General features: G+C 52.2%; 3 protein-coding genes across 3 annotated transcripts; 2 read left to right on the forward strand and 1 right to left on the reverse strand.

Moving 5' to 3' along the window:
- Positions 1 to 1,940: 1,940 nt before the first annotated feature.
- C17H3orf84 (chromosome 17 C3orf84 homolog) lies at positions 1,941 to 10,355 on the forward strand. Its single transcript, XM_010978508.2, has 4 exons — positions 1,941 to 1,967; positions 3,820 to 3,933; positions 9,380 to 9,436; positions 9,834 to 10,355. The coding sequence occupies exons 1-4, from the start codon at positions 1,941 to 1,943 to the stop codon at positions 10,248 to 10,250; spliced, it is 615 nt and encodes a 204-aa protein (XP_010976810.1). The 3' UTR covers positions 10,251 to 10,355.
- Positions 10,356 to 11,051: 696 nt separating this feature from the next.
- On the reverse strand, positions 11,052 to 15,886 carry KLHDC8B (kelch domain containing 8B). The gene is made up of 6 exons (XM_031470308.2): positions 15,754 to 15,886; positions 14,324 to 14,833; positions 13,126 to 13,290; positions 12,562 to 12,786; positions 12,363 to 12,464; positions 11,052 to 11,918 (listed from the first exon to the last, which is right to left on the reverse strand). Exons 2-6 carry the CDS (start codon positions 14,697 to 14,699, stop codon positions 11,722 to 11,724), a joined length of 1,065 nt encoding a protein of 354 aa, XP_031326168.1. The 5' UTR covers positions 14,700 to 14,833; positions 15,754 to 15,886; the 3' UTR covers positions 11,052 to 11,721.
- A 2,062-nt stretch (positions 15,887 to 17,948) lies between these two features.
- CCDC71 (coiled-coil domain containing 71) lies at positions 17,949 to 21,725 on the forward strand. Its single transcript, XM_010978529.3, has 2 exons — positions 17,949 to 18,024; positions 19,974 to 21,725. Exon 2 carries the CDS (start codon positions 20,026 to 20,028, stop codon positions 21,487 to 21,489), a length of 1,464 nt encoding a protein of 487 aa, XP_010976831.2. The 5' UTR covers positions 17,949 to 18,024; positions 19,974 to 20,025; the 3' UTR covers positions 21,490 to 21,725.
- The last annotated feature ends 220 nt before the right edge of the window (positions 21,726 to 21,945 follow it).

Genomic DNA, 21,945 nt, shown 5'->3' on the forward strand with positions numbered 1-21,945 from the left:
AACTTAAAAAAAAAGAGCAAGAGGAGAGATTTGGCATATTCATACAGTGGAAAGTTACTAAACAATAAAAAGGAATGAATGGTTGATAGGCCCAACAACATGGAAATTCTCAAAATAATTATGCTGAGTGAAAGAAGACAAAGACACACAGAAGAATACATATGGAATGATTCCGTTTGTAAGCCAACCAGCAGTTGCCTGAGGCCAATGAGTGCCATAGAGAAGGATTAACAATGGGCAGAAATAGATAAACAAGATTATACTGTATAGCACAGGGAAATATACGCAAGATCTTATGGTAGCTCACAGAGAAAAAAATGTGACAATGAATATATATATGTTCATGTATAACTGAAAAATTGTGCTTTACGCTGGAATTTGACACAACATTGTAAAATGATCATAAATCAATAAAAAATGTTTAAAAAAAACCCAATGGGCAGAAAGAAACTTGGAGGTGATGGATATGTTTACTATCTTAATTGTTGTTATTTCATAGATATATACATAGATCAAAACGTGTCAAATCGTACACTTCTAATGCATGCACTTTATTGTGTTAATTATACCTAAAGAAAGCTCTGAAAAAAAGTGAGCACATTACAGATAGAGTTGGAGATCCACGCTGCCCTCCCTGATGCCATTCCCCAAGTGACTTCTATCCCATTTGATGCTTATCATTTCTATGCATGCTTAATACTTTCAGTTCATGTGTATGTATCCATAAACAATATGGATAGCCTTGTTTTGCATGTTTGTATCATTTTATAAGTGGCATACTTTGTGTACCTTTCCACAACTTTTTGACTTACCTTTTTTTAAATTGAAGTATAGTCAATTTACAATGTTGTATTAATTTCTGGTGGACAGCATAGTGACTCATATATACTTATATATTCTTTTCCATTACAAGGTATTGAATATAGTTCCCTTGACTTACCATTTTTAAGATTTATCTCTGTGGATTCAAGTATCTGTAGCCAATTTATTGTAACTGCAGTATTTCATTGTGTGACTACAAGCCAATTTCCTCATTATCCTCTTGATAAACATTCAGGCTGCTTACAGTTTTCCCCCTATACACATGCTGCAGTGAACCTTTTATAGTTGTGAATACGTGTGAGAGGGGATCTCCAGGGTAACTATACTAATAGGGTGGACTTTCTGGCTGGTAGGGCTTGTGTGCCAGTGACATCAGCAGGTCTGAGTGTTTCCTGTTGTTGAACTTTTCATTGGCATATTTTTGGAAGCTGATCACCAGCTTCTTTGGGTTAGTAAAAGGAGTGAACTGTTCACATCCCTGTCTTACAACTCTGTGCAAGGCTAGCTTGGAATGGAACCACGATGTCAAATATTTTCATGCTGCTGCTTTTGCTGCTCTGTTTTGCTCTCCTCCTTCACTTGGGCCCTTTTAACATTCACTTGCCATGATTAGTGTTGCCAGTTACCACAAACTCCTGAGAAGTTGACAGAGCCTAATTCTGAAGCAGCATTTTTATCCTACCAGCTCCTTTAGCATTTATTCTGACTCCACGGAATGTGCTCTAAATTTACATCCCTGGCACTATGGTTGCACAGTTTTAAAAATGCAGGAGTTGCCTCTAAAATGTTCTTTGATATTTCATTGTCTGTGTGTTCATCAGACTCCACTGTGGAGCCTTATATGTTTCTTTATATAAAAACTCTCCCCCCCACACAAAAAAATTCTCCCAAGCTGTTAGCTGAGGGGCAGCTTTCTCTCAGAGAGAAGTAAAAACAGAGCAGGAAGTATAGAGGGTTAGCAGGCCGGGCACTGCCTCAACAATTAGGAGCATTGTGTAGTCACAACCTCCCTTTGTCACTAAGCAACAAGAAGTTGACCTGCTGAGATGCTCTTTCTCTAGATGTAGCCTGAAAAAGACAAGAGGAAAGTTTGCCTTTTCTGCTCCTTTCCTGGAAAGATGCAAAGTGCTTTAGTAGGCTCCTGGGTAAGAGTACACTTTACAATTAATCGTGGCCCCTGGCCCTGGGGTAGTACCTGTAATTTGAATGAATCCTAAGAGTGAAGCAAGAAAGGTTTCATCTGGCATCCAGGCTCAAGGGGTACCGCCAAACTACGCACTCCCCCTCAGCCATCCTGAGCTTACCTCGTCTTCCTGACACCATGTCTCCTTCCATGTATCCTGGTCTCATGCTAACTAGCTGATCCTCTTACTTCTCCAGCTGCTCCATTTATTTCCAGTCCTTTGGTTGATCCCCACCAAACTTGTGTAGTTTGACTGCTGTCTAGACTGAGAACATCTTTAGGATTTATTTAAACACTGTTTTCTTCTATATGTATGTTCCACGTCTTGTCCCATGCCTGGAATACAGTAAAGGCCCAATAAATACTGTTGAACTAAACTGAATAGAAAGGGGTGCTTGACAGGTAGTAGAAGGATGGACAGATAAGTTGGAAGACCCAAGCCCTCAGTGGAATGAAAAGATAAGGGGCTTCCCAGTCATACTTAGGAACCCACTTTGATGGCCAGAGGCCAGCTTGGGACAAATTCTTTCTGCTCAGGGCTATGATCATGGAGTGGACTAGATGCACTGTCCTATCCAGGGAGCATTCAGGACAATGAGGTTGGGCCATTAGGAGTTCACTGACCAGACTTGGTCATCCATGTTGTCAGCCCAATGACATCAGCGCAGTACAGCTCCTTATACCCTTGATAGGGGCTCATTTCTGTCTTCTGTCGGTCCTTATCTCTGAAATTGTCTCTAGAAGGTATCCACTGTTGGTGAAATACTTCTTTTGGCAAGTTGATCCCTTGCTTAGGTGCTCCAGTTTCAGAGGGTGCCCTACTTGCTCCAGAATAGTAAAATGTGTGGCGAAGAGATGTTCATGACTTTGTCAATAGATGCAAAATATGGATCCACTTAATCCTTGCTCTTCTGGGACCTTTGACCTATTAGAGAGGACAATGAAAGGGACTTCCTTTCAGATCCCCTGGGGAAAAACCGCATCACTAGACGGTGGCACTGTTCTCAAAAGTCTGCTCAGTGCTTCATAACTCACACCAATTCAGAACCTATCTGATACCCTCCCCTGCTGAAATCTTCCCTTGCTTTTAGAAGAGAATTCATATTTCTAACCCAGTCTAGGACCTGTCTCTCCTTGACCTCACCTGGCTTCTCCCCAGCTTGGTCGCAATCCTTAAGTCATAAGGCCTCTTTTTGTTGTTGTTCTTTTGTTCTTCCAACACTACTCTCTCTCTGGCCTCTATATCTTTGCACCTGCATTTCCCACCACATAGAATGCTCTTCCACTGCTCTCATGGTCAGGTATCACCCCCATTGTCATGAGGTGCTGTCCCTGTTCCCTGTCACTCGATCTAGTCATCAGGTTATTTCTTTCCCGACCCTTTTCACTTGTCTCTCTCCCCCATCAGGAAGAAGTTTCATAGGGGCCAGGGTCTTTCTGTCTTCTCACTGCTGTCACCCTAGCCCATATTAGGACCCTATGAAGAAAGAAGGAAAGAAAGAGAAGGAGAGAAAGGAGGAGAGAGGGAGAAAGGAATGAGGGAGGGAGGAAAGAAGGAAATTACCCCTTCCTTACACACACACATAACCCTCCCAGGTGGGCCAGCACAGCTGAGGCCAACTGCTCTAATGGTGGAGGGAGATGTCTCCCCCTGGGCTCTCAGCTGGCCCCTCGCCCAGGGTGTCCCCTGTTCTCTGATTCTTTCTATTCTGTGAGGAGCTCCCAGGAGAGGCTTCTAGCCTGGGGGACCCAAGGTCTGGGACTCAAGAGTAGGGGTTTGGCTGGGATTCACCTTTAAGCCTGCCTTGTTACAGCACAACAATGGCTTCTATGGGCACTACAGAGGCCAATTCAAGGGTGAAAGTTCTCGAGAATACCGCCTTGCAGCCAAGCCCCAGCCTCCAGCAGTGTTCCTGCAGCGATGTCAGGTAAAAGGTGGCCCTGGGGGCAACTAGGGCAGTTGGGCCAGATTCTGCTTCTCTGGCCCCAAGAGCATTATCCTCAGCACCACCACAGCTGGACTGTCACAAGGCCAGCCTAGCCCTGGGACTTGCATGAGGCCTGGACCCTCTTCCCCTGAAATGTCAGGTCTTCCCCCTGCAGATAGCATGGAGTAGAGCCAGTACCAGGCAGTCTTGCTCAGTGCTCCTTCTGCATGGAGGAAGGGTCAGGGCCTAGGTGGGATGGGTGGCCAGAGGGAAAGAGCCTCCAGAACCCAAGAAGTAAGCCCTGAGCTTTGCCAACAGCTGCCCTTCAGCACAGATTCCTTCATGCGGTGAAAGTCCACTCTAGCTCACAGTCAGCTTTATAGTCCAGGGGCTCAGGAGTGAGTAGGAGACCTCCTCTGGTCAGGGAGACAGCATTAAAAGTAGCATGTACCCACTCCCATGCCTAGCCAAGGAGGATTGGAAAGTATTGATGGCAAAAGTGGCCTAGGGTGGCTAGAAAAGGCTTCCAGAAAACAGGAGAGGGATGGAGGGATCCAGGCCCTCCACTACTTCCAGGCCTGGAGACAAGGAGGCACTAGCATTAGTCAGAGTCACAACAGTAAAAAGCCCACTCGAAACAGGGGAACTCAGGAGGGTATACATTCAGAAGAGTAGGTTTGGGGCCTCAGGAAAAAGCAGTCTCACAGGGTGGTAAAACTGAGTTATCAGTACTGCTGGGCCTGAAGGGACAAGGGGAAGGGGGTGCTCCTAGAACCCAGAAGGAGAGAGTCGTGGAGGGGGTTGGCCTGAGTTGGAGCCAGGAGAAGAAACACCTCCTCCCATCTTCCCTCCATCTTCTTCCAGGGCACCCCAGTGGTCAGAAGGAAGGCAATCTGGGGAAAAGTGTGCTCAGATAAGACTCCTGGGCTGGATTAGGGTGGAAGAGGGCTAAGGGGGACCTGGAGGTATGCCTGGAACAGGCTCTGCCCACTGCAGCTTCTTGCTTCCCAGCCTCTAGCCAGGTCCTATTTGGCCACCTGGATTCTCTACAAATTGCTTTCCCAGGCCAAGAGCAGGGTCTTGGAGTCTGCTGTGCTGCAGAGCCTGAATTTTCTTAGCATGCCAGTTGGAAGGGCTGCCTGGCATAGCCTACTGAGCCAGGCCGAAATGCAGCTCCAGACTGCTCATCCGGGGCTACTCTCCCTGAGAGAGTGATGAGGTCTGGGTAGTGCAGGGACAGAAGCAACCTGGGGACTTCCTGCTAGGTGTTTGTAGTAGTCCTCAGTGGCAGCTCTCATCCCAAAGAACCGAATATTCTCTCAATCCGTCCTCCAGGAACAGAGTAGGGGACATATTTGGGCACATGTTTTGATTGAAGACTTGCTACATAAAGCATTTATCAGCATTATCAGTAACCCCAAACAGTATGATCTGTGTGTTAGGTTCCGGTTGTACAAATGCCAAGTCTCCTGGCTCTTTCTCGATCGAAAGCTGTTTTAGTTAGCTGGGCTGCTCAAGGAAGGTGCACATTCTTTTCTCTTATTAGCTGAGAGATACCAGGTGTCAGCTGGCTGATTGTAGCTATTCTTGTTGAAGACCTTTCCAAGATACAGCATCCACTTTACTTCAGTTTGGAGCAGGTAGAAATTTTGTCATTCAGATGTAAGAAAACTCTTTTTTATTTTTATTCTTCATTTTCTTTTTAATTTCTTTCTATCTGACGCTTGGGAAATATAATCCTGGTCTTGTTTGTTCTTAAGGTCAGACAAGAGTCCCAGGGGCTTGGTTGGAGTCAGGTCCCTCATTGGTGGTGCCATGATTGCTGTGTCCCTTCCTCTGCCCCACCCTCCACCACTCCTCAGTCTGCCACAGGGGCTCCTCACTCAGTATCCGGCTGACTGCACACTGCCCAGCCTCCACAGGGACCCTTAGCCCTCCCACATGCAAACACTGACCCATCCCAGGAAACCTACCTCTCCTCCAAGACTTCTTCAGCTGGAACCCCAGCCCAAGCCCCACCTGCTCAGAGACCATGGGTTTTACCACCTCAGTGGAAAAGTAGCCCTTTTTTTTAGAAACAAAGATGCAGGTGAAATTCTCCTCAGGGACAAGGATACTCAGAACTGCCTGGATAGAGAGGAAATGACTGCACTTTTTACCAGGCTCCCACAGTTGTGAGAATAAAACTCAAGTCAGTGGGAGTCGATAGATTATCCTGTCACTGTAAGAAGAATGAGTTGCCTGAGTCAGAGCTGCCTCCACATTGTAGGGCTGTGTACAATTTTATAGCTGAGGATTGAAATGGGGAAGAAATTGGAGGGGTTAATTGGAAGATGTCCCAGACGCCTAGGTTTTTTTAATTGAAATTTTTATTGAGATGATTGTAGATTTATAAATAGTTGTAAGAAATAGTATAGAGAGGTCTCTTCTATGCTTTGCCCAGTTTCCTCCAATGGTAACATTTTGCAAATCTATAGTATCATATCATAACCAGGACATTGACATTGATGCAATCCACCTATCTCATTCAGATTTCCCCAGTTTAACTTGTACTCACTTATGTGTGTATATCAAGATCTATAAAATCTTATCACCTGTGTAGGCTTTTGTAGCCACCACTACAGTCCAGATACTGACCAACATCACAAGGATCCCTGGTCTTGCCCTTTTATGACTGCACCCACCAGCTTCTCATTCCTCCACTCTTCCCTTGACTCTAATACCTGGCAACCACCAGTCTCTCCTCCATTTCTAAAATTTTGTCACTTCAAAAATGTTATGTAAATGGGATGATACAGCATGCAACCTTTGGGGATTGATTTTTCTTGATCAGTGTAACTTCCTGAAGATTCATCCAAATTGTTGTGTGTATCAGCAGTTCATTCCTTTTCATTACTGAGTAGTATTCTGTAGTATGTATATAGCAGTTTACTTAACCATTCACCTATTGAAAGATATCTGGGCTGATTCCCATTTTTACCTCTTACAAATAAAGCTGCTATGAACATTTATATACAGTTTTTTTTGGTGAACATAAAATTTCATTTCTTTGGGCTAGATGATCAGGAGTACAATTGCTGGATCATAATGTAGTTGCATGTTAAGTTGTTTTTTGTTTTTTGTTTTTTTTTAACTGCCAAACTGTTTTCCAGAGTGGCTGTTTTATATTCTACATTCTCACCTGCAATGTATGAATGATCTGATTTCTCTGAATTTCTGATTTCTCTGAATTCTCACCAACATTTTGTGCATTGTGGTTTTAATTTGCATTTCCATTATGTTCAGTGATGGTGAACATCTTCTCATGTGTTATTTATCATCTGTATATGCCCTTTAAAGAAATGTCTTCATGTCATTTGCCCATTTTCCAGTTGAATTGTTTGTTATTTTACTGTTGAGTTGTGAGAGTTCTTTATACATCTAGATACTAGTCCTTTATTGGATCTGTGGTTTGCAAATATTTTCTCCCAGTTAGTAACTTGTCTTTTTATCCTCTTCATATGGACTTTCACAGAGCAAATTTTTTTAAACTTCAGATGAGTTCCAATTTATCAATTTTTTCTTTTATGGCTCTTGCTTTTGGTGCCATGCCTAAAAACTCTGCATGTCTCTGGATTCTGAAGATTTTTTCCTATATTTTTTTCTAAAAGGGCCCTGGGTTTTTAATTTCTGTTGCATCACCTTGGTTTTATGAGGAATGAAAGGTAAGGCAAGCTGTCTTCCTACCTTCATGGAGCTTTCATTCTATTTGGAGACCACAACCAGCTGTCTAAGGCAGGAGGTCCCAATAGGGGAGCTTATTAAAGGCTCCACTCTAAAGATTATGGTTCAGGAATCTGGGATGGAGCTAGCCCCTGACTTTTACCTAGGAACCTGCTGTCAGCCGTTGCTCATATCCTAACCTAGCCAATACTGAACTTACCAGGTCAGGTACTACATTCAGGCCTGCAGCAGGAGAAGCTGAGTGGCTGGGGAGTGGGGTCCTGGGGGCAAAGACTCGACTGCCTTGGGAGAGATTCCTGCTGAGGTCTAGGGGCCTGAGAAGTGGTCTTGCTCTGCCTGGGGATGGGGCATGGCTCTCTGGCCCCAACTGGGCCAAAGCAAATGCCCTGGGGACCCTCTGTCCCTGTTCACTGATTTAACAGCAAACATGAATTGAGCGCAGTGCAGTGCCAGGCTCTGTGCTGGAGATATAGATGTAAGATAGACAGTAACCTTTGCCCTTGAGGAGCTTATGCTCTAGTCAGGGGCATCATATGATAAGCAACATCATAATATGTAGTCATATAGTTCATTAGACAATTAAAAATGTGGGGTTGGGTGATGGGACTGCTGATGTAGTGGTCAAGGAAGGCCTCCCAAGGGGTAGGTGAGAGGGAGTCATGGCCAGCTGGGAGAAGAGTTCCAGGCAAAAGGAACAGGTAGTACTAAGGTCCAAGGTGAGTAGCTAGTGTATTTGGGGAGCAGTGAAGATGCCAGTGTGGCTGGAGGAAGTAGAGAAATCAAAATCATGTGGGTCCCAGGGACCTCTGTGATGACTTTGGCTTTTACAAACAAGTGGAACTATTGTGGATTTTGGCAAACAAGGAGTGTGATCTGATCTACATATTAAAATAATTACTCTGCTAAGAGGACAATAGACTGAAGGGGCAAGCTTGGAAGCAGGGACAAGGGGCAAGTAGGAAGCTCTGGCAGTAATTCAGGATGAGAGGAAGGTGACTTGGACCAGGGAAAGCAGTGGCCATGCTGAGGAGTGGTCTGATCCTGGGTATATATTGAAGGAGGTATCAACAGGATTTCCTGGCACATTGGATATAGGTTGTGAAGGAAAAGAATTAAAGGGACTCCAAGGTGTTTGGCAGGATCTAGCTGCCATGACCTGAGCTGTGGGAGGCTGAAGATGGGGTGGGTTTGAGGAATGATACAGAGCTCAGTCATGTGTTTGGAGATGCCCATTTGACATTTACCTGGGGATGTGGAACAGGCTGTTAGCTAGTGAGTCTGGAGTTTAGGAGAGAGCTTGAACTATAGAGAGAATTTCAGTTTCAAGGTGGTCCTTAGGGCCAAGAGCCTGGATTACTGATGAGAGAGTAAAAGAGGGAAACAGAGAGCTGGAGCCTGGTCCTGGCAGATATAGAGCTAATGGGCCTGATGGAAACGAGCCATTGCCTCACTGATGGCAGGATGTCCTGCAAGATGCCTCAGGCCCATCCTCAATCAGTGGCCCCAAAGACTTCTGCTTTGGGAGTAACTGCTAGGATGAGATGGCCCAGGAGTGACTTGGTTGCTTTAATTTGTATCTGCCCTTTCAGGGTGTTGGCAGGTTAGCAGTTTAAGGGTGGTGGCTCCTGGCAACTTCCCTCCATTATGGGACCCTGAGGTAATGTCTTGGGGACAGGTAAGCATCATTTTTTCTCATTCACCTTCTTTCTCACTGTCTTTCAAGGAGCCAGCACAGCAACATTTCTTCTCCAAGCATGACAACCGTACTTCCTTCGACAGAGTGAGTGCTAGAGAGAGAAAGGAGAATGGGTAGGCCCCCAGCCCAGGTTGAAGCTGAGGTAGGGAGGAGGGGATAAGACACTGAGGGGAAGGAGGGCTCCTTTATACAAAGGGTGTCTGTCTGCCTGACAACCTCTCTCCTCTGGGAAACAGATCATTCCCCAAACAGATGTACCTCCACTTTGGTTTCCTCCACCAGCTTGCCTAATGTACAAATATCCTGGGGCCACTGACTTTCCGGGGGCTTCATTCACTCTGGAATGGAAAGTATGGCTGGGAAGGCAGGCCAGAAAGCTTAGGCACAGGTCAGGCATCACTAGGCAGGCCTCGGTTTAGGAGAGGCCCAAGGAATTGCCTGGTACCAGGACTGTGGGCCAAGGGCCCGTACCGTTGAGGAGGGCCCTTATTGCCTGCTCCAGGGAATTGGAAGGCGGAAAGACCTGGAGCGCCTGTGGCAACAGCACACCTTCCTGCGCTGGGCACCCTGTGAGCTGGAGTTGCGCCAACAGCGGCCCCTCGAATCCTCCTACCAGGCTGATTTCCGGTCAGGGCCAGGACTCAGTGAACTCCCCCAGCGCCTTGTCCACTTTGTACAGATCCAGCCTCCCCGTATCTGCACCACTTACCAGCAGAATTTCTGCCAGCCATCCCGGGGTGGCCATTGTGGCAGTGACAACATGGGGCCCCAGGCCCGGGTCACTGACACATTGCCTAACCTCCCAGGGACCCCAAGACCCAAGCTGCTGCAGCATTACCTTCATGCTGGGGTCTCCGAGTGTCTAAACTGGTCCAGAACATTAAACAAGGACAGCTGACACAGTGGCCTGTCTGTGCTTGCAGCCCAAGGGATCTCAGAGGCTGGAGAAAGGCACTGCCAGGCCCTAGGCCTGGCTCCTATGGTGCCTGTGCCACACACCTTGTACTGGGCAGGGGAGATGCTGCCTTGGGAGCCCTGCCACTGAGTGAGAGGAGGTAAGGCCTGCAGGAGGCTAAGGGTCCCGGAGGGATACTTTGGCCACAGTGGGTGGGTTCCAGGACCACTCTTGCTGCAAACCCAGCTGTGAACCCCTTGCAATCAAGTGTGGTGGCAGAGAAAGCAGAGTCAATGGCCCCTACTAGTGGGCAGCAAAGACCAGAGGAGAAGGCAAGGGCTGGCAGTTTTGCATTCTCTGGGAGGCCACTGCCTCTAGGGGTCTAGTGAGTGGCCACACAGTCCTGCCTAAGAGACAGCTTCCCCACAGCTGGGACAGAGGGAGCAGCCCCTGCTGGACTTCCACTGAACCACCTCTCCCTATGGAGATGAACAGAGGCTTTGAGGAAATGCTGTGCAACATGGCTCTGGAGGTCATCCTGATCGTGTGGCATTTTGTTATAGTTTTCTGAGCTCTGGTCTTCCTGTGAGTGTGCTCTAACACCCAGGGCAGTGGGGGATGGTGGTCATCCTATGTCACCAAGAGAGAAACTGAGGCTTAGGTGGGGCTGAGACACCAGAACACTCTGAGGGGAGAGGCCAGGTCCTAAAGGCTCCTCTAGACCCTCATCCTTGGGAGAGTTAAGGTGCCCAAAGGAGGGCCAGGGGTGCAGGGTCAACACAGGAGTCCACACCAAGGGCTATATACCAGATTTTAGCAGCAGTTTTACTTCCACATCTGAACTCCCTAGGTCCTCACAACAGCCCTGTGAGGTAGGTAGGGCAGGAAGGTTTCAGAGATCCTCATTTATAGATGAGGATGCTGAGGCACAGAGAGGTGAAATGACTCGCCCAAAGTCACACAGCCAGCCGTGTAAAGAGCCCAAAGCCAACATTCTTCTGGCCCTCTGGAGGTTCCTACATCCACCCCTCCACCCCTCTGTGTTCCCACCCTCTCTGAACTCTCCTGGATCCACAGGGGCCTTCAAGGCCGGCTGACAGGATTTTTCAGGAACAGCCATTGGGGTGGGCCTGATCAACTCAACTCCAGGTAGGCACTGACCCTGTGGTACATGAGACCAGCTCTCCCTTCCCCTACTTCCCAGTTGGACAGAGGGCCTAGTAGGTTCCAGAACAAGGGTGGAGCTGGGCATGGTCCATGAATGAATGGGGGGGTAAATGTGGGTATAAGCGTATGTATGTCCTGCGCTAAAGATGAGAAGGCCACCCCTAAATCCCTGAGGCAGTGACTCAAGTGCCCCGCCCTGTGCCTCCCTCATCCCACATAGCCACAGTTAGCTTCCTCGGCAGCAAAAGGAACCACAGGCATCTGCTTTGGCACTGAGCTGCTCCAGGGGACAGGTCCCATCAGGCATTCAGACTCCATCACGCAGACACAATGCCTCCACAGCTTGACTGGGACCCTGGGCCACACCCCCGATGGCAAACAGCCGGGGCCCAGCCTGCAGACTAGAACAGGAGCAGCGGGCCGTAGGCATGGCAGGCAGTGCCTCCCAGCGCCGCCGTGTTAGGCTGAAGCCCTCCACAGAGCCTAGAGGGCACGGCTGGTTTCCTGCAGGAAGGAGACAGAAGTTGTAAAGGGCACAGGCTGCAGGGCCTACAGCTCTTTTGCTCCCTGAACCAAGAGCATGACCCAGCATGCATCGCCCCAGGATGGGCTATCTGTGGCCTGTTATTCATTGCCCCCATTCATCTCTTGTTCATTTATTCATTCACATTTCTATTTCTCCAGTATTCAGTGGTCATTTGTCCTGTTCCTGTTTCCTAGGACCCTGCTGGTACAGAACCCAGTTAGGCACTGAGGGACACCCTAAGAGCTGAGTCAGGTAGACCATCTGCTGCCTGCTTCACAGATTGGGAAAGGGAATTTCACAAAGCCCTGACCCCTGGAGTGCCTATAGAAGGGCAGGAGGTGGTGCCCATGTGGGGCAGGGAGGAGAGGCTCTCCTTCCTGTCTTGGGATCCCTCTCACATACCTAGTCCAACAGAGACTCACCTAGGCCCCCAATGGCCACGATATGGTCCCCAAGGGAGCCAACCACAAAGTCGGCCCTCTTATCCCTCATGCGCAGGCTTCGGGGCAGCTTGGTCCAGGACCCTACAGGACAGGGAAGGTCAGATCAACCCCCTGACACACACACTGTACCCTTCCATCCCCAAAAGTGGAAAGATTGCCCAGACCAGCCACTGCTTACCATGCTCCAGGTCAAACATCTCCACAGTGTTGACAAAGTGTGGGCGGGAGTAGAAATTGTGAGGCCCAGGCTGCTGCAGGCCACCCAGGCTAAAGACGCTGCCTTCGGCCATGGCGCAGCCAGCAAAGGCCCGGCGGCTAGGCAGGCTTGGGTGTCGGGTCCAGGTACGGGCCTCCAGATCAAAGGCCTCAAAAGCAGTCACTGGGAGCTTGCCCTGGCGGCCCCCTGCCAATGGAATTTGGGGACCTAGGAAGCAGCCCAGGGGCCCTGGCAGGCTCTTCCTATACCAGGTTGCTGAGCCTTTACCACTGCCAACCCCAGCCACCCATACCCAGCTGTGTGCACACCAGAGCATGGATCACCCACCCCAAAGGTCCTCAGGTAGTGGGGTTTGGCTTTCCAGCCCCAGCAGACCACCAGAGGTCAGAGCCTCAGAGCAACCCTGGCTCAACCCAACAAAGCTTCTCTTGTTCCACCATCCCAAACCAAGCTTAATCCCAACCACTCCACAGGGATAGGTGCTTCTGGACTTCATTTCCTTTCCCAAATCCCCCAGGTCCTTACCCAGGACATAGATCTTGTTCCCATGCAGAAATGTGGAGGCCCCATAGCAGGGTGTTGGCATCGAGGGCAGTGAAAGCCAGCAGTCCCGTCTGGGTTCATACACCCGAACCTGGGCCTGGGGAGCCGTATCAGGGCCCATTCCCCCCAGAGCATACACCATACCATCTGCATAGAAAAGAGTAATTCACACTCTATCCAAGCCTGGCTAGGACACCCCACCCTGACAATTGCCCTGATCAGGTGGGGGGTGGTTTGGGACACAAGTTTATAGTACTCTTCTCCAGCAGCAGAAACCCTCCTGGGAGGCTGGGAGAGCTAGGATTCCCACTCTGGCCAGGGCCCCTCCAAGTGAAGAGCAGGAGGCAGCAGATCTAATTATAATCCGTCTCCGTCTCCCTGGAGACGCTATGGCAACCAAGTCTGGCATTCAAGCAGGGCCCGGTGGTCAGAACTGGAGACCACAAGGTGGGGACTCTCATGGGGGAAGGAGGGTGGAGAATGGTTTAAGCCAGGAGTAAGGGCCATATGGATATCTGTTCAGCATGGAGCTGAGACTGGGGAGGGGGCTCTGAGGGTCAGCTGCAGGGTTGGGAGAGGGGCTTGGGCCTGTGGGATGGGGGTACTGTCCACAGGCCTTCTGCCCTGGAGTCCTGTCAGCACCTCTGTGCCCTGTCCTTTCACTAGAGTAGGTTCTTGCTCTGTTATGCCCTCAGAGTCAGCTGGGGGCCTTAGGGAGATGGGCTTCCATGGCAACTGTCCCCAGGCCAGCTTGGCCTTTGTCCATCTCAGGCTCACTGATTTGTGTGTGTGGTACGAGGAATCTAAGCATTTGCCAGGCTCTGAGCCAGGGCCCTGCTCCCCTCCCCCTCTCCCAGACTATTTATAACTGTGGGAGTCATCGGGCCACCCCTCCTCGACTCTTGGAGAGGAGGAATAGGGGAGGGAGGTGGTTGGGGCCTCCCATCATGCTGGGGACTAGCCTGGGCTCTGCCTCCCACCTCACAGCTGGAAAAGGCAGTTAAGGCTGCTGCCAGCCCAGCTCAAAGCTAGGTAGGGAAGAGTACAGGGGGAAAGCCATGTCCAGGGCACCTAGGTAAAATTTACAGCACTTGCTGAATCTTGGAAGGTAAGGGACCAAATCAGGAAAGAATGGAGAGTGTTGGGGCACCTGAAGGACCTTCCTGGGGAGGTCACTCACCTCTCTCCACAGTCGCAACCCCCATGGCTGCCTGAGGGAGGGTGGCCCGGCGCTCCCAGCGGCCCTCGTCAGCCAGAAAGGCCTCCACAGCAGCTACTGGGCTCTGGCCTTCATCCACACCGCCCACCACTAGCACCTGCTTGCCCAGTACCACAGCAGCTGCACCAGCCCGGGCAGTGGGCAGGGGCGCCAGTGCCAGCCATGTATGCGAGACCATGTCCAGTGTCTCGGCAGTGTTCAGGGGCAGTCCAGCCTGGCCACAGCCCCCCAACACTAGCAGATGCCCATCCTGGTATGCCACTGTGCTATATACCCGGCAGGTGGGCATGGGGGGGAACACCTGCCAAGCAAAGGCTCGGCCACCTCCAGTAGCCATGGTGTTCACCTCAAGTGGCAGGCCATGCTATCTGCTCAGGCTGCAGGCCTCACTGAGAGGCATGATGGGACCTCATCTTGACTCTACCAGGGCTACAAGGGGACGTCTGGCCAGTCCAGGGGCTTTGCCTTCACCTAAAGGAGAGAGGGAAAGCAAAGGGTCAGCCACTGACCAGCCCCTCAGGATACAGATGAGCAGCCTGTAGCTGAGGGCAGAGCTGGCCCAAAATCGCTGGTGGGAAAAGCAGGTGGAGGACCCACCCCCCTGCCTAGCACACTGCTATGGAGGCCCTCCTAGAGTGGGAAGGAGGGCAGTCTTCCAGTCACCCAGGCAACTTCACCCCTTCCTATGGGCCATGAGGAGTTCTCCTCCCATTCCCTGCCCTCACTGCTCCCAGGTCGAATCTAGGTCTAGGTGGGAGGTAAGGTGACTAGGATAGGACTTTTCACCCTAGACCTCTTTCTTTCCCCTCAACAGTCCTCATGCTGGTGCCCTGCATAAGTGGAGTTTTACTGTACCTTCCGCTTTACTGGCTTCCAGTGTGCTCTGGGCAGCCATCAGGGTCTCTCACCTGCTGCCATGGATCAGACTCCAGGGTATCCTTACAACCCCTTTGGGAGCCATTCCATAGAGTTCGTCCATTCCCACCAGCGAAAGGCCAAGATTAGGGTGTTTGGGACTGAGAAGGGAGGGGCTGGAGGCCTGAGTCCCACATTTCCCCTCAAGGTCTACCCTCCCAGGTTTGCCATGCCAGGTCCCCAGAGGCCAACCTTGGTGTCCGAAAGTGGGGAAGGGGATGGTTTGGGGATCCCATGAACACTGGACTCTACGTTCTCAGAGTCCAGGGCGTTTCCAGCAGGGGTGGGCAGCTGACTTCTGGGTTCCCTAACAGCAGATCCCCAAGTTTCCCAGTTTCTTGGGGCCCCTGGCGCGAGGGCCTCCGGAGGCCCCAAACTTCCAGCTCGTGGAGGGGGGGCGGGTCCCGGTGAGCGCGCTTGGGGCTCTACACCCCGCGCCCCAAACTTCCCCTGAGCGCGGCTCCCGCGGGACTCACCGGCCCGGGCTCCGGCGCCACCGGTGCGCGGGGTCTGCCGTTCAGGCTTGGCTGGTGCCGGCTCTGGCTGGGGCTGAGGCCGGGCTCCGGCGGGGCTCCGGCGGGGCTCCGGCTCGGCTCCGGCGCGGGGCGGGGCTGGACGGGGTCCGCCCCTCGTCCCCCCTCTCGCCTCAGGAAAACCTCCCCCCGGCTTTAACCCTGCACCTGCCGTGGACAGAGCAGGGCGCGCCGACCTGTGGTCACACGCAAAAGGATGAACTGACAGACCAACACGTGGACACTGGGCCTGCCCAGGATTTGGGGTCAGACCTCAAGTTGGGGAAGAAAGGAGGCAGCGGTGGGCTGCACAACACGCGTACGGTGGGAGGCGTTCCGAATGGGACTCAGCCTGGGAAGCACCGGCGAGGGGGCGGGCCAGCAGAACCTGGGGGCTTGAGGGGCGGGCGCCTGCCCACTGCCGCTGCGCTCAGGAGCCCAAGGACACTCTTCGCAGCGGCGCCCCCTGGAGGCCACTTGGGGTGTGGCCTGGGCCTGTGATAGGGGCTGTGGCTGGGTCGCCCTTCCCCAGGCACAGAATAGGCCTTGTGGTGTACACTGAGGCTAGCAGGGAGGGAGAAACAAACAGTGCCAGCCTCACTACTTGACAGGCCTCTCCACAAGCTTGGGTGGGAAGGTATCTCTGAGCAGAGGGTGAAGAGTCAGAGGCCAAGGGACCTCCCAGGCAGGTCATTCTGGTCTTACTCTGTAGGGCCTGAGGCCTGGGCTACTCTGGTGCCCAGGACACTTTGTGACTGTCCAACTTCAAGGTTCTGGGCCTGCCTCTAGCCAACTCTGAAGTCAGGGGAGAGCAAGTTGGTATGACAGAGGCTGACACCTCAGACCCAGACTCTGGCCCGGCCTATCTTCTGAGCATTCAGAGTATTGGCTAAGTCTGTGGATTGGGGATCCATTTATAAAAGTCAGTGGTCACCTATGAAAAGAGGGCCTCCTGGTTGTCTGTGTTTGCTACAGTCTTGTCCCTCTTTCATTGACAGTGTCTGCCTCACTTTCCCCAGAAGCACACCTGGAGACTGAGATACAAGTGCATATAGTTAATGTGAGATGAGGACAGGAAGCACCAGCAGATGAATGGCAAGGAGACAGGGAAAGCAGTCAATAAAGGGTGTGTCATCAAGCAAGTTCCCACTGTGGGCAACTGGGACCAAATCCTTCTGAAGACTCTGGGAACCAGTGTAGAACTTGGGCATCACATTTTTGTTCCCCTCAGAGCAAGGGTTACTAAGCTACTCATTCTCAAATCTTTATCAGTCCTGGGTTGAGAGGAAAGGTGCCTTTGGTCATAGCAATAGAGACCAATCTGACCCTTCAGACTCCTAGGGTTTATTTTTACTGGTGTCCTCTCATCTGGTGCTGCTTGGGCGGTGGGCCCTATAAGCACCACCCTCTGCTGGCTCCAGGGTACAAGCGGAAAGATTGAGATCCCACTCTTTTAGGCCAAAGGTCAAGGATTTGGAGCAGAGTTAAGACTTGAGGGAGGGCTTCCTATCATTGAGGGAGCTGAGGCTGGACCAGGATCCTCCCATCATACCTGTGGGCATGTTTGTAAGCAAGTACACTCAGGCCCACACTGGTATAGTGGGACTCTCAGATTGGACATGCCCAGCTTTGGGCTTACGTGCAATACATGTGTGCACACCAGCCTTTCAAGCCACATGCAGTAGGCTGCATTCTCAGAAAGGGGGGGGGGGTCTGCTGTCCTCAGAGATACACCTGCTGCAAAATAAAGGAACTCCAGTGGGACACTCTCAGGCAGGGGGTACTCCTCTTTCACCTTCTGGTCAGGTACCTGGGACAGAGGCAGGCCTTGTCAGTGGCTGCAAGCGGACTTGCGAATGAAAGATGGCTTGGACCTTGCCAGCAATCCCTCGCAGATGTCGCTGCACCACCAGGTCCCTGAGAGAGGGTGTCCGGCTCAGGCACAGTCCTGCCTCGGGCAGCCTCTGAAAGCGCCTCTGTCCCTCACACTCCTGCACAGGCCCGCAAGAGTTTGGAGCGGTCCCCGCAGCCACCTCCTCCAGGAAGTCTTCCCTGGTTCCTACTTGTCCAGCCCCCAGACTTTGGGGGAAACGGGGTCTTGAGGGGTCAAGGGTCACTAGGGCGGGCCAGATCCCGGAAGCGGAAGCGCAGCGCACTTCCGGTGCGCAGCGGGCGGCCATGTTGGAGCAGCGGAGGCGGCGCAGAGGCGCGTCCTGTGTCCCCGCGGCGGCGCCGGTAGGTTCGGGCCATGGGCCTAGCCACGCCGTGGAGGGGCCGTCCGCGAGGCGGCCGGGCGGATGGGCCGGGCGGCCGGTTCCTTCGGAACCCACGCCCTCCGCCGGCCCGGCCGAGACTCCCAACCCCCACCCCGTACCCAACGACCCCACCCTGGGGCTGCGCGACCCAGTCGGGCTCCCACCGCCCACCCCGTGCATTTCGCTCCCTCCAGGACCCCCGCTCCTACCCGCATCTCGGGCCCCAGGAACGCCGACTCCTAGCCCGAGGGCCCTGATCTGTCCCCACCCCAGTTCGGCTCGGATGGGTCCTCTCCCTTACTGCATCTTTCATCAGTCTCCCCTGTCGGCCCCGGGGGCACGTGTGAAGGGAACTCAGGGGTCGGGCTGCAGTATCTGTTTTCCGGAACCTCTTGAAAAGCCCGGAAGACCCCTCCCAAGGGCCCAGACCGACTTGGGCAGAAGAGCCCCCAGTTAACTGTTCGGAAAGTAACAGGCTCCTCATTCCACAGATCAAAGCTCTGGGAACTACCCGCCCTGGGGGAAAAAAAGTACTAAAGTCAAGTGCAAGGGCTGTACTTGGAGAGTGGCCTCTGGAGAGGAGAAGAGCCCGAGACAGCTGAGGATCTAAGAATGTTTCCAAACAAAGAGCTCCAGGGCACTTCCTCCAGGGAAAACTTCCTCTGCTCCATTAGGGCAGAGGAAGTAGCTGCACAGACGCACCTCTTGGCCCCAGGGACTTGCTTGATCCCAGCTGATCTTTTAATGCTTTGGTGCAGCTGCGGAGCTGCCTCTGGGGCCCCTCATTGCTGGGCTGGGCTGGAAATTAGTCATGATTGACTGCCTACAGCTTCTTTAGAGAAGCCTGGGGCAACTTGGGTCTTCCCAGACAGCTTCAAATGGCTGTACCGAGGTCTGCAGCCCTCTAAGCCCTAGGTAGGACAATTCAAATGTCCAGTGTCTACTTTATTAACCATGTTACTTAGAGTCATTAGCTCCCACTGTCAGACCTTGGGCTCATGGTCTGGCTGCTTGGCCCCAGGCTGCTTGATTGCCTAGAGATATGTTTCTAGTACCTGCTACTCATCATCTTTTTAGTTTCTGTTGAAAGAAAGTCTGGCTCTTTCCCTGGGGTTGGTCTCCATGACTCTGGTACTAGGAGTTGGACCTCCCAGTGGTCTGTCTGGGAACTCTGAAAGCAGAACTTATGCTTGGGAGGAAGATTTGCCCCTGGGCACCTGAACAGCAGCAACTGGAGGAGCAGAGATCATGGACCTTGGGTGTAAGTCTGGGCCCTTTGGCCAGCATCCAGGGAGCATTCAAAGCTTGTATTGCCCTATTTTCACCTGCTTTTCCAGCTGGACCTCCCAGCCCTGACCACAGATTTTAGTCACACTCAAGTTTGCCTTACTCTTTCTCACTTCAGAGCCAATGCATTGGCTGTTCCCCTTTTTGCTCTGTTTCCGTCTGGTCTTTTCCTGTTCATCACTCGTGTCCCACCTGGGTGTTCTTATCCCAGGAATCCTTCCCTGACCCATTGGCAAGCTGAGCTGGGTGCCAGTGTATACTCCCAAGAACCTTGAGGGTATCTTTATCTTGCATCTTGTGCAGGTCTCCTGAAGGACAGAGATATTTGCCTGTGTTCACAGTGTTGAGAATAATACTAGAGAGTTGGCCAAGCCCAAATCATTCCAGGGGCTGGACAACAGGTTGGATGGCTCTGATGAGCTTATGAGCACATATCCTGAAAAAACTGCCTCTGACTGTCCTCCACCCTCCACCATGGTAGATGAGGAGACCAGGGTTTTTCCCCAAGGAGTGACTCACTCTCACCAGGCCTCTCTGTGTCATTAGGTGTTGTGAAAAATGCTGGCCCTGATTGACTTACCTACCTGTCCTGTCCCCTGTCTTGGTGCCATTCTTATTGACTCTTTTCCTCTTTCCTTGGAGGTGCCAAGAACTTATTTGCGGATACCCAAGCAGATCTGCAGTGCCTAATGCCATGAGCGTGGTGGTGCAGCATGTGGAGGAGAAAGCTGTGCACTCCTGGTCGCGGATCTCCACAGCAGGGAAGAAGGCGCTGGAGGAGGCGCTGCTTGTCTTTAACCCCATGAGCCAGGATCTCAGTGCCACAGAGGCTCAGCTTGTGGCCTTCCTGCAAGGCCTGCGAGATGATGGCTTCCAACCTACCATCCTGCGCAGTGGTGATGTCTATGGCTATAGTTCATGCACAGCTAGTCCTCCAAGCCAGACAAAGCTGCAGGCTCGTGCCCCTACTGCAGCTGCCACATCACCTCCAGCCAGTGCTCCCCAAACTGCCATGCAACTGCCTGCAGGCCAGGCCACACTGCTCCCCATGCCACTGTCTGGCAGGCTGGCCAAAGCGTCCACACCAGCCCTTGCCAAACATGCTACTGCCAACCTGCTACTGAGCTCCCTGAAACAGTCAAGTGCCAGCCGTGCCCGGGGTGCGGCAGTGGGCTTTCCCACCCACCTCTATCCAGGTGTCTACCCTGCCATGCGGCTCTCCGTTGTCCTTGAGGCCCTGGTTCCACTCAAGACTCCCGTGCCCTGCTTGAGTGCCAAGCACAAGGCACAGTCACTGCAGCTCTCACTTGCAGACTCTCCCCTGAAGCTGAAGAAAGGTCCAGGGAAGAGGCTGGGGAATTCCCAGCCCAAAGCTCCCAGAAAAGCCACAAACAAGGGCCCCAAGTGTCTGACTCAAAGAGGCCCCAGGGCTGGACCCAGACAAGGCACTGGGCCCCAAAGCAAGACCTACAAAGCCACCACGTCCCTCAGTGGCCAGCAAATGAAAGGTGGCTCTGCCCTGGGCATCAAAACGGCCCAGGCCAAAGCTGCCCGTGCCCAGTCCAAGGTGGCTCGAACACAGGCCAAAGCTGCCAAGGCCCAGGAAAAGGCCAAGGCAGCACGGATCAAGGCCAAGGCCAAAGCCAAGGCAGCACGGATCAAGGCCAAGGCCAAAGCCAAGGCAGCACGGATCAAAGCCAAAGCCAAGGCAGTGCGGGCCAAGGCCAAAGCCAAGGCAGTGCGGGCCAGGTCCAAAGCCAAGGCAGTGCGGGCCAGGGCCAAAGCCAAGGCAGTGCGGGCCAGGGCCAAGGTGGCTCGGACCCAGCCCAGGGGCAGAGGCAGGCCAAAAGGATCTGTTCAGGCCAGGACTGCAAGGAGGGGCCGGAAGAGCTGCCCTGAGTCTGTGGGGCAGAAGAGGAAAAGGGCTGAGGAGGCAAAGGATCTTCCTCCCCGAAAGAGAACACGGCTTGGGCCCCGATCCCCTAAGGTGTGGCGAGGACCTGGAACAGCAAAGCTACTGAAACTCCAGGCCATCAAGGTAGACAGGCATTCTTCAGATGATGAGGTGCGTCAGCAGGCTCAACGGATCCTCTGTGTGAACCTTTCCCCTGTAATACGGCTCCAACCATTGCTGCCATACTCAGCATCCTTCATATAGCTTGTTTGTGGAAACTGAGCCCAACTATCTGTGTGGCCAGTGGCACAGTGTGCAATGCCCATGGATTCCAGAACTCCAAGGACTCCAGGTGCCTCTCCAGGACCCTTTCAGAGACTGGAGGATGTGGGGTGGGGTGGGCGGGTGGGAGGGGTGGTCTCATGGCGCAATGCACTGTGACTTGTTAGTCTTCAAGTTGTATGTCCACTGTTCCATCTATCACGTTTTATACCTTTCCACTTCCAGTCTCCCTGCCCACCCTCCATGTTCTTTTTTGCGCGTGGCTGCCAGTAGGCCGGCTTGAGAGCATATGGGAAAATGTCCCCAGGAACAGGGATGCCAGAGCCTGTCTTGGTAGCCCAGGCAGTTCATTGATGTGAGTGAAATGGCAACTTTCTGGCCCCTGAGGGCAGGGGCAGAGCCGCTCTGAGGTGGGACACCTCCCCTTGGGGCTGCCCT

Source organism: Camelus dromedarius, chromosome 17 (genome assembly GCF_036321535.1).
Source record: "Camelus dromedarius isolate mCamDro1 chromosome 17, mCamDro1.pat, whole genome shotgun sequence".
Lineage (NCBI taxonomy): Eukaryota > Metazoa > Chordata > Mammalia > Artiodactyla > Camelidae > Camelus > Camelus dromedarius.